Source organism: Cokeromyces recurvatus (genome assembly GCF_025118155.1).
Source record: "Cokeromyces recurvatus strain NRRL 2243 chromosome Unknown BX663scaffold_22, whole genome shotgun sequence".
Taxonomy (NCBI): Eukaryota; Fungi; Mucoromycota; class Mucoromycetes; order Mucorales; family Mucoraceae; genus Cokeromyces; species Cokeromyces recurvatus.
Genome location: NW_026251408.1, coordinates 125,642 through 136,777, shown reverse-complemented (window position 1 = coordinate 136,777; position 11,136 = coordinate 125,642). Strand labels below are relative to the sequence as shown.

Below are 11,136 nucleotides of genomic sequence, written 5' to 3'. Positions count from 1 at the left end.
AGCTTGAACATATAAAAAAAAAGAACTTCTTTTATTAACTCTCCTTTTTATATTAATATTATATATATACAATTGAGAGAATAGTAATTTCTCTCCTTTTTTTTTAATGAGCCAGATATAATATTTATCAACATGTTTTTTTGTTTGTTTGTTTGTTTGCTTGTTTGCTTGTTTGATTGCTTGCTTGTTATATTCACACTTATAATCCCATTACATTCCTTTTAATGAAATCAGTTCGCTTTGCTTTAATCAATAAAAAATTTGATGACCAATACACATTTGAACTTCAAGGCTATGTAAAGTAGTAGAATAGAATAAAGTACAAGTATATAAATTCTAATATCATGTTATAATAGATGTCAGTTTATGATTTTTGTTCTACATTTAATTTACTTAATCAAACAGTTCGTCAGACACCCCCACCAGGCAATACATTGTTTTGGTGTATTGCCCTTTGGATTTTATGGACAATAGAAGTAATCGGTCATTATTTAATATGGATTTACACAAAATGTACATATAGTTTATATCTATTGCCATTCTTCATCATGACAAGTACATTATTGACTGCTTGGATATATCGTATACGTCGACAAAAGGTAAATAGGTATATAAATATAACTAAAAAAAAAAAAAAAAAAAAAAAAAAAAATCCAGTCATTTTCCTTATCCATCTCTATTTCGATTCAAGTTTGAATCCACTATCATTACTCTTTGTAACCGTATCAATGCTACAGAAAACATGAGAGGCATCAACTATCGATTTAGTAAAAACGGGTCTGATTTGAACGATATAACCAAACAAGTTAAAATTGTCTCTTTATTATTAAGGAAACCTATCTATCATATGGTGGTTGAATTTGACGATCGTTATGATGATACATTCTCTACTAGTACCAAATTTAACGATTTTGTTACTGTTCCTTTATATGCTCATGTTGCTCCTAATACTAAAAAGGAAAGTTTTTATCCCTCTTGGAGCTCATCAACTGATACAGCATTACATTATGACGAAAAGTTTATTATACAATATACTTAGGATACAGGAGAGGAGAGATTTTTGTATTTAAGCGCCTTTTCTCTCTCTCTCTCTCTTTCTCTCCTAATAATGTATATACATGTTTTTTACTCTCCCTTCTATAGTAATAATAAAAAAAAAGACCCTGTGCTTTACAGACAAGGAGAACAGCTGCATAAAAAATCCTGTCAAAAAAAAAAGTATATTTTATAGCTCAACCAGAAATGTATATAATTAGTAAATGTAGATGAATTGATAATACAAGCTTAGATTAGACTGAATATACTCTACTATTTTCAAAAGTATCGAATAAAAAAGATATAAATCTATTTATTGATAAAGATATTGAATAATAAAAAAAAAAGATATATTTGACTTGGACATGTTGTACCAATGAGTCGTTCTTGCTCTTTTGTGTTATTAGCAAAGACCTTTGACGTGTAAATCATTTTACTTTTCTTTTTTTTTTTTTTTTTTTTTTTTTTTTTTTTTTTTTGCATATAAACTTATTTTAAAACAGTGAACGTCGCGTAAATAAATAAAATTAATTGATTTAGAAAAAAAAAAAAAAAAAAAAAAAAAAAAAAAAAAAAAAAAACTTTCTCTTTATTATTATTATCAAGACATATCCTTATTAAAATGGAGTATCAACCAAGTATCAAATTAAAATATCGACCTTATTTTACTAATTGTGTTCAATGGAACGAAGAAGGACAAATGGTTATTTGTTTAGAGAATCAAGTTCATATTATTGTAATTGATCAATCTAACGAGTAAAATTCTACAAGATCTCTAATCATTATTGATTTAGACTCCTTTAATAACTGGCATGTTTGCAACAAAAGAACATTACCTTCATACAGGTTTTAAATTAACTCCACTAGAGAAAGAAACATGCTTTGACCTTATAGGTATTTAATCGAAGTATGAATTATAACACATTCAACATATATTATACAGACTTAACTTTTTTTTTTTTTTTTATTTCTTCACAGTGGATGTTAATGATCTTCAAACTTCATATTTAAGTGCTGAAGGCTTTCGTTGTGCTAATTGGTCACCTATTGGTATATCAGAATCTCAAAGGTAACAAGAATGCATATATACTTTGGGATGATTTACAAATAACACCTTTTTTTTGTTTGTTTGTTTGTGTGTGTGTGTGGTAGTTGCTTCTTAGTTGTAGTAACGACAAAACATAGAGTATTAATCTATCAAAACTCGAAAGAAAATCCTTCAACAGGAAATTGGGAATTGGTATGTACACAAACATACACTCATAAAATAAAATAAAATATTGCATGCTTATTATTATTACATAGTATATGGATTTGACAGAGAGTGTCAAGAAGCTTTCTATTCATCATGATCATCCTACTCGTAAAGAACCTTACCACACAATATGTAAATATTACAATCTATTGCCTACTATACTATCATTCCTTATTTATTTGTTTATTTATTTAGATGCAAATTGGTCTACACGATTAATAACTGATCCTATTGTTACAAAACCTGTCTTTTTAGCTTTATCTAATAAAGCAGGTGATCTACTTATCTGGTCCTATACTAAACAACTCAAATATGTTACAACAATCACACCTCACACATCATTTGTTAATTTATTATCTTGGACAGGATGGACAAAGATAAGGAATGATGATATGACAGATAATGACTATGAAATATGTAATAGTATACTCCATATAATTATCTATTTAACTGATTGTTTGTTTGTTTGTATAGATACATCCTATATTATTTCAGCTTGTACAGACGGCACAATTGCTCTTTCGTCTGTTTGCGTGCAAGCTACTGTAGATCAAGAGAGTCGAGAAACGATTTTATCAGATGATATCAAAGTGAATACTGAGATTGTCTGGTTTGAAGATACAACATCTGTTACTACTTTACTCAAGATTCATGATAATTTGGAAGCAGGAGGATCTGATATTAAGATAGCCGTCTCTAAAGGTATCTCTATCAAGTTTCTTTGGCTGACTTGCAGAGATGGTACATTGTCGGTTAAACATGACTGGACATCCTATCAAATGGAAAATTCTGCATTAGGTTTAACAGGAGGAGATTGGCTAAATGATCATGTCTTTCGATGTTATACAACTGAGGGCGAAGGTCTTCAAATCGAGTTGGATGAAGAAGGAGAGATCAAGTATGATGAAGATGAGAGTAATGTTATAAATGATTTATTAGAAACTATGTATGGACAGCAATGGATGGATGAACAGATGGATGCTGAAGACGATAATCTGATTGCTTCCTCTGATGCAATTCCTTATGTCTTTGGTGCTGCTGATGGTCTTAATCATGTTTGGACTGCATTTTATTTTGCGTAAGAAAGAAAAGTGTATTTAAGGAGCAAAAAGAAAAACTCATTCGTTTTATATATTAGTATGAGGCCTACAGTAGATATTCATTATAGACCTGAATCATCAGAAGAATGTAATTTATCAATTATAGTACAAAAAAAAAGAGGCGAGAATATGGACTTTTATTTACAAGAACTTGATCGTTATGTAAATGATCCTAGCTTTTGTAAGGACATTTTAAAGTATATATGAATATATATATATATTAGACTCTTTTTATTATTATTATTATTATTAACACTATATTTGAAAGTCTTTGTAAGATCTGCTAGAGGAATTATAAGAGAGACACTAGAATACTTGATCGATGACGATAATATTGATAACTTGATTACTTGGATTCATCATTTAGCAACCTATTTGAACATTCAGCCCAAATTAGAGTAAGTGATATACAAATACATATATATATATATTTGCTTGTATATATGTATTCATATATCTATATATAAAAAGCTCTACCTGTATTCCAAGAGCTATATATAGTGAACCTAGTAACATAGCTGCTAGAATGCTAATTACTACAGAATTAGAATTAAAGGTTTATACATACATACATACATACTTTTACTATAAGCTGTATTTACGATTATTTTTTTTTCCTTTCTTTCTTTTAGAATTTTATTCCTCAAAATTTCAAGTCAACCCTAAGTCCACTTGTTGAAGAATCAAAGAATTTAGTTCAAGCCACTTTTATCGCAAATATTTTGAACTATGTTTTACAACTTTCTGATGAAGAATTCAGTCAATTTACAGGTACGAAAAAAAACGTCACACATGTAATACTATAACTTTAATTTGTGTGTTATTATAGAACAAGATATTACAGTATTATTAATCTTATCAGATTCTTCATTTACAATAAAGAACAAAATGGGACTTGTGCAACAAAGTTTAAACACCTATCAAAGATTACAAGCCAATTTCCCTGATTTGAGATTACAAGAGATTATCGATTTTGCAAGTCATTATTCAGAAGAAGATGATATTGAAGTCATCAAGAAACAAAAACGAGAGATGTGTCCAGTATGTGATGAATATATTCAAGTGATGAATGACAGCTTAATGGGATTGTGTCATGCAGGTCATTTTTGGCGTAAGTTGATGGGATTTACATAGATAAACAAGATAGTATATATGTTAATTTTCTATTCATTCTAGAACTTTGTGCAATTACAAAAAGAGTTCTCTATACACGTAAAGCACGTAAATGTATATCATGTGGTTCAAGAAGTTTAGAGCCTACAAAGACTAAATCACTAACAAATAAGATTTTAAAAGTTGTGATAAATGTATTTATTGTGGATGTGCCTTTGTGATTGTGTAATAAAGACATTTTTATACATGTTGCATGTAGACGTAGAATATATAGGAATACAAGGATAAAATTAGGAGAATGACGGAATAATATATTCTTGTCTGAGTCTATTATAATAATAATAATAATATTAAATACTTTTTTTTTTCAATTTTACCAGCGAAGATAATGGGTTGGACACTATTATTATTTAAAAAGGATTGTAATTAATCGTCACAGTCCAAGTAATAATAGCAGTAGTAGTGGAAAAAAAAAAGGAAGAGGAAGAGGAAGGAATTAAAGAATGATACTTACAGCATATCCTTCAGGATTCTTTTCCAAATAAAGTTGATGATATTCTTCAGCATCGTAAAATCGAGTAGCAGGCTCAATTTCAGTTACAATCTTGGCGTCAGGATAATGCTTTTCTTGAACTTCTTTTGTTACCTTTTCTGCAATTACTTTTTGTTCAGGTGAATGATAAAAGATAACTGAACGATATTGAGTACCCATATCAGGGCCTTGTGCATTTATGGTAGTAGGATCTATTTTATATATACACATTTAAAAAAAAATCTATTATTATAGGGGGGAAGGTTATATGATCTACACTAACTCTACCATGCATTTTATAAAAGAATTCTGTTAATGTTTCAAAAGAAACTTTGCTAGGATCAAAGCTAATTTGGCACACTTCAGCATGGTCGGTCGTACCTGTCTTGATTTGTTTGTAACTAGGATTCTCAATATTTCCACCCATATATCCTACCCGCGTAATAATATCTTTAAAATGTTCATTATAAATATGTTCAACTCCCCAAAAGCATCCTGCAGCAAACGTAGCAATTTCAGTCTTTGTTGTCATCTTTATTAATGAAAAAAAAAAAAATGAAAAATAAAAAAAAAGGTAGTAAAGGAGAAGAAGATTGCCTTCTTTAAAAAGGAAAAAAAAAAAAGGTGAATATGATCATCATGATTGCTGCTGGTTAATAAATTACGCAAAATTCATTGGATTAAAATTATTTATTTATAATCTTAATCTTGAGCAGTTATTGTTGATTTGTCAGCAAGGGAATTATAATGTGCACCCAATGAATAAAGGTGTTTATGATAACTAAAAAAAAAAAAAGATAATGAATTTTACTTTTATTTTATTTTATTTTTTTTAATTTAAATTAAATACTTACGCTAATTTGATAGGTGGTTTCTCAGGGTATTCATCTTCGCATATTTTAATAATAGGTCCATCATATTGTATAATATCAACAGGTACCGATTTTGATTTGGCTAATGCCAGAATCTATGTAATCAATGTTAATTAAGAAAGGGGAAAAGGGAGAAGGAAAAAAGAGTTTCTTTAAGTTGTATTTATCACCTCTAATTGACCTCCCCAGCAAGCTGTATTTTCAATATCATCACAATATTTATTAAAATCTGTTCCATCTTCAAGATATAAAAAGGGTACAAAATCATCTTGATGATGTCGCATATATTCTGCTGCTGATCGTCTTAGTTCCTTATAATCTACATTTTGATTATATCTCATTTTCAATTGATCTGCAAAAGCATTATAAAGACTAAAGCATAATGATATAAATATCTTTAAAACTTCAATTTTTAACGAGTTAGTTACCAATGACCATCTGCAGAAATGGGTTTTATAGATAAATTTAAAGGAAGAATACGTTCTTGAATAGCCTTTGTTTCAACAGTAGCCATATCTACTTGATTCATAGCTTCTGCCTCTGCCTCTAGTCGTAAACGTTCCATTTCTGCATTACGCTTTTCAATTCTCAATCTAGCCTTATTCACCTTTTTCACCTTCTGGGTTGGCTGCGCTGATACTACCGGTATTGATTCCTTTTTTTCTTGTAATGATAACTCATCAAGTCGATCTAATGAAATCCCATCATCCAACTATTAAAAAAAACACACACATTAATATTCTGATCTCCAATGTTGTATATTATTATCTTACTTCATCTGATTGTTGTATTTCAGTGGGATCTAGACCAGCTTCCTTAGCTTTAAACACTTTCACCTCTTCTTCATGTTTTTTATTTAGTTCATATTCTAGATCAGCAATACGAGAAGCTACTTCTCGCTTCTTTCGTTTATCTGATTTGGGCACACTTTTTCTTAACGCGATGATTTTTTCTGTTAGTTTCTTTTTTCAAGTTGATGTCTTTCAAGTAATTCATCAAAAGTTTCCTGTGAGGGAGTATTCTCTATCATAGCTTAATATAAGAAAAAAAGAAAAGAAAAAGAAAAGAAAAAGAAAGACATATACGTCCGCCTTCTCTTTCTCTCAGCTCTCTCCTCTTCCCTCCCCCCCCTCCCCCAATTTTTGATTTTCCTATAAAATATGTAATATGGCCTAACGGTCACAATATAAACAAGAAGAGTTTTTTTTTTTTTTTTTTTTTTTGAGACGGGAGAGGAACGTTCTTCTTGAGCTACTTTTTGCTACCGGAAGCGGAGGTAATTAAATTTCTCAGTAAATTTGAATAAACTATTTTTTAATAAGAAAATAAATATAAGATCCCTTTTTTTTCTTTGAATATATTTGGCTTAGTTGTGTAATCCTGTAAGTAAGCAGTTTCAATAATAAGTAAAGGGACTAAAAGAGGAACGTTCTTAATCTGCTCGGGAAGGTTTTTTTTTCTTTTCCCCCAGTTAAAAAGCTGTGGTAGATATAGTTAGCATACTTCTTGGCAGTAATGATAGATTTATTTTTGTTATAATAGGTCTATCGTAGTCAGGCAAAACACAGATAATGTAACTGGTATTCATATCAAAAGTTGGATTAGCAACTATGAGTTTTGGATAAGTAGCCTCGAAGGATTTCTTCTCTTTATGACCACTAAAACTGGCCTTAAATTCATTTATGATTATTAAGCTTGGATGATGATGCTAATGAATACAATAAGAGTAGTATGGTTTACAAAAAATAAATAAATAAATAAGGTCAGCATGTATTAGTATGAAAATAGGCTGTTTATAGTTTTACACAACCTAGTTTGTATATTATGCTCTATCCTTTATCTTTCTTTAGTCCTCGATTGTTATTTTTTTTTATGGTTTAGTTTAGTTTAGTTTATTTATGTGGACATGTAGTTTTTCAAGTTATATTGTATGGTTATCATAGTAATTAAAATAAAGACGTTTCATTTATTCGAAAATAATACAGTAATGAACCTAATGTTAACACAATGTTACTTGTACACATAAGAATTATTTTTGAGGAGATTGTTGTTCTGACATGGCTAAATACTGTTTCTGCCGTAAATCCAGCACACGACGTTTATTAAAATACTCGACCTACAAAAAATATATACAGTAAAAATGAGTATATACAAGTAAAGTTTTTAATTAGTTAACTTACCCAACTTGCCATGCAACCTTCTTCATAATTCTTTTTTAATTCTAGGCACGAGCTTGCCTTTGAAGGTTCTTTATCCACTATACTAGGATCCATAATGTTCAGTTGATCAAGACATTTAAAGTATTGGTCACGCAAAAACCAACAATGTTTTCTTTCTGCACGAGTAGGTGGCTTATGGTCTGTCATAATATGAATACAAAATAGAATATAAACATTGAAAGTTCGGCTTTCTCTTTTTTATTATTATTATTAAGCGTGGGTGGAGAAGGAAAAAAAAAGGGACCAATGAGAAGAACAGTTATATAAACTAAGAATTTCAAACACTCTTCCCCCTTATAATTGATTTCTTCTCCTTTGATTAGCATGATTTTCTCCTCATAATATACGAACTTGTATTTACGTATAAAAAGGAAGCTCTTTTCTACTAGAGGCTTTATGTTTCCTTTTCTTTTTTTTTTCTTTTTTTTTTGTTGTTCATTTATATATTATTCGAAAATATGGTGTAAATATAATCGCCTCCTTTTTCCAGCTTTTTCTTTTTTTTACTTCATCTTGTTTCTTATTGTATGTGACATTATTATTGTTTCTGTAGTATAATTATGTATTCTCTGATGATAGAACATTGCGTTGTCATATTCTGCATTGATATGATCTACAAATTTATAGAATCAATCGAAGAAAGGGGGGAACGAAGGAAGAAGTTACATTAAATAAGGGCTCGAAAAGGAGAAAAAGAAAGAAAGAAAGAAAAATTTATTTGAAACTTTCTGCAATAAATCATGTGGCTAAATGTGATACTATCTTGAGACAACTTTAGTGTAAAATTAATGACATCTTTAATTATATTTTATTAAATAGTTGATTCCATTATCATATAAAAATAGATATTGTATTGTTGTAGCTTTATAAATAATTTCTTTAACTTTTTTTTTTCTATTTTATTCTTCTTCCCCTTAAAACTTTCTTTGTAAATCTCTTTTACTCTCTCACTCTCTCTCACTCACTCTCTCTCACTCTCTCTCTCTCCCTTCCTTTATCTTTACACTTTTTTTTTCCCCTACTACCTCCCCCTCTTTCCCCCCAAAAAGAAATAAGATAGCGTGCATCATCTTATTAAAAATAATAACAACAGCAGAACTATATCCTTTTTTTTTTTTTTTTTTTTTTTTGCTTTAAAACAATGACTATAAAATCTTGGTTTTCAAAAAAATTTCATTCTACTTCTTTTTCACTTTTTTTTGGATTATTTAAATTGGTTATGAATGAATCCAGACTAAAGACAAATACATCATCTACTAGCATGAATACAGTACCCAATGCAACACGGAAAGAGGATTCAACTTCAGTTTATACAGATACTATTGCAGAGAGGCCTAAGCGAAAGTGGCTCATCAAAATTAAAATGTCAGCTTGGTCTTTATTTGTCAAATACTGGTTTTTATTAGGTCTAATGATTGCAATTCTATTAGCTGTCTTTTTCCCAAATGTTGCTAGAAAAGGTGGCTATATTCGAGCAGAGTGGACAATCAAATGGGGTAAAATAAGGATAGAGCCTTTTTTTTTTTTTTTTTTTTGGTCATTAAACAAGTAAAAAATTTATAAATAAATATATTTATATCCATGTCTATTTTATATATAGGTGCTGTTATCGTTATCTTTTTAATCTCTGGTTTATCATTACGTACAAAAATATTAGCAGAAACAATTTTACGTATTCGACTTCATTTATTGATTCAAATAATTAATTTAATTATCATTCCATTTACTGTCTTTGGCCTCGTTTTACTCTTCTTTAAATTACATATGAACATTAGTTCTTTATTGCTTGTAGGCATCGTGATCGCAGCAAGTACACCTACAACTGTCTCGTCCAATGTTGTCATGACTAAAAATGCGTGTGGAAATGAAGCATCCGGTAAGTTAAATAATATTCATTATACATATACACATATATTTATTTATTTATTTACTTTTTTTTTTATAGCATTAATGAATGCGGCTCTTGGTAATGTACTTGGTATTTTTGTATCACCTGCATTGGTGTCTGTCTTTCAAGGCCCTCTCTTACAAGCTACACCTGAAGATGAAAGTGCAGCACAAGTAGGTGGTCAGGTTGATTTTGTTCAAGTCTTGAAACAATTAGGTTTAACTGTACTTGCTCCACTTATTGTAGGGCAAATGATTCAATGGTTTTGGACAGATGCAGTCGCTAAATTCAAGGTGAAATGTCGTCTCTCAGACGTGAGTAGCTTGATGTTATTAACCATGGTCTGGTCTGTCTTTAGTGATGCAGTCTATTCCGGTTCCTTCTCTGCTGTCACGCCTAAAGATATTATTGCCGTAGCCATCATCAATGCTGGTCTTTATATCATTTTTTCTTTATTATCCTTATTCTTGGCTCGATTACCCTTACCAGCTTGGTTCTCGGTACCTACGATTGTGAAAAAGTGGAGGTATTCACGTGAAGATACTGTAGCTGTCATGGTAAATAAATAATAGAGTAGAGAAAAGGAAGAAGAAAGGGAGGAGAGAGAGAGAGAGAGAGAGAATAAAAGTTAGAATAGAGAAGAGTCACTTACAGATGTATAAATATATAAATAAATGTATTCTTTCTTTCTCTCAAATAGTTTTGTGGTGCTACAAAAACAGTGGCTATGGGAGTCCCTTTAATTAATGTCCTTTATCAAAATGGTGATCCTGGTACTGTAGGTGTCTTGTCTACACCATTACTTTTATACCATGTTGAACAATTAATATTTGGTAATATTGAAGTGGAACTATTAAAGAAATGGGTGAAGGCAGGTCAAAAGGATCAAGAAAAAGAAGAAGAAGAAGAAGAGCGACTCGCAAGTGATGAAGAAAATGTGATTATAAATGACAGTGAAGTCACACGTGCTCAATTAAACATGCATTCAAGTTCCTTTTCACCTTCACCTTTATCACAGTCCCATCTTGAGAAATAACTTAGAATTCCCTCTTATATTTATTTTGATATATTTATTTATTTATTTATTTATATATCACGTTTTTTTTTATTATTATTTATTAT

General features: G+C 30.0%; 6 protein-coding genes across 6 annotated transcripts; 3 read left to right on the top strand and 3 right to left on the bottom strand.

Annotated features, from left to right (window-relative positions):
* The first annotated feature begins 169 nt into the window (after nt 1-169).
* BX663DRAFT_516941 (uncharacterized protein) lies at nt 170-1,088 on the top strand. The gene is made up of 3 exons (XM_051528658.1): nt 170-296; nt 357-599; nt 692-1,088. Exons 1-3 carry the CDS (start codon nt 225-227, stop codon nt 1,037-1,039), a joined length of 663 nt encoding a protein of 220 aa, XP_051380574.1. The 5' UTR covers nt 170-224; the 3' UTR covers nt 1,040-1,088.
* A 323-nt stretch (nt 1,089-1,411) lies between these two features.
* BX663DRAFT_488216 (transcription factor IIIC subunit delta N-term-domain-containing protein) lies at nt 1,412-4,724 on the top strand (the record flags this gene model as incomplete). The annotated part of the gene is made up of 14 exons (XM_051524798.1): nt 1,412-1,458; nt 1,642-1,771; nt 1,830-1,929; nt 2,014-2,104; nt 2,188-2,275; nt 2,341-2,422; nt 2,486-2,707; nt 2,765-3,368; nt 3,429-3,571; nt 3,659-3,788; nt 3,862-3,946; nt 4,023-4,161; nt 4,220-4,501; nt 4,567-4,724. The coding sequence occupies 14 exons, from the start codon at nt 1,412-1,414 to the stop codon at nt 4,722-4,724; spliced, it is 2,301 nt and encodes a 766-aa protein (XP_051380573.1).
* Nucleotides 4,725-4,876: 152 nt separating this feature from the next.
* Nucleotides 4,877-5,567, bottom strand: BX663DRAFT_532250 (uncharacterized protein; the record flags this gene model as incomplete). The annotated part of the gene is made up of 3 exons (XM_051530439.1): nt 4,877-4,903; nt 5,018-5,247; nt 5,324-5,567. The coding sequence occupies 3 exons, from the start codon at nt 5,565-5,567 to the stop codon at nt 4,877-4,879; spliced, it is 501 nt and encodes a 166-aa protein (XP_051380572.1).
* Nucleotides 5,518-7,686, bottom strand: BX663DRAFT_544751 (uncharacterized protein). Its single transcript, XM_051530902.1, has 6 exons — nt 7,411-7,686; nt 6,681-6,859; nt 6,336-6,619; nt 6,078-6,279; nt 5,890-6,002; nt 5,518-5,816 (listed from the first exon to the last, which is right to left on the bottom strand). The coding sequence occupies exons 1-6, from the start codon at nt 7,493-7,495 to the stop codon at nt 5,738-5,740; spliced, it is 942 nt and encodes a 313-aa protein (XP_051380571.1). The 5' UTR covers nt 7,496-7,686; the 3' UTR covers nt 5,518-5,737.
* A 96-nt stretch (nt 7,687-7,782) lies between these two features.
* BX663DRAFT_516930 (cytochrome c oxidase, subunit VIb) lies at nt 7,783-8,595 on the bottom strand. The gene is made up of 2 exons (XM_051528657.1): nt 8,088-8,595; nt 7,783-8,023 (listed from the first exon to the last, which is right to left on the bottom strand). The coding sequence occupies exons 1-2, from the start codon at nt 8,271-8,273 to the stop codon at nt 7,937-7,939; spliced, it is 273 nt and encodes a 90-aa protein (XP_051380570.1). The 5' UTR covers nt 8,274-8,595; the 3' UTR covers nt 7,783-7,936.
* A 750-nt stretch (nt 8,596-9,345) lies between these two features.
* On the top strand, nt 9,346-11,050 carry BX663DRAFT_438980 (SBF-like CPA transporter family-domain-containing protein; the record flags this gene model as incomplete). Its single annotated transcript, XM_051523305.1, has 4 exons — nt 9,346-9,622; nt 9,727-10,002; nt 10,072-10,571; nt 10,715-11,050. The coding sequence occupies 4 exons, from the start codon at nt 9,346-9,348 to the stop codon at nt 11,048-11,050; spliced, it is 1,389 nt and encodes a 462-aa protein (XP_051380569.1).
* Nucleotides 11,051-11,136: the final 86 nt, after the last annotated feature.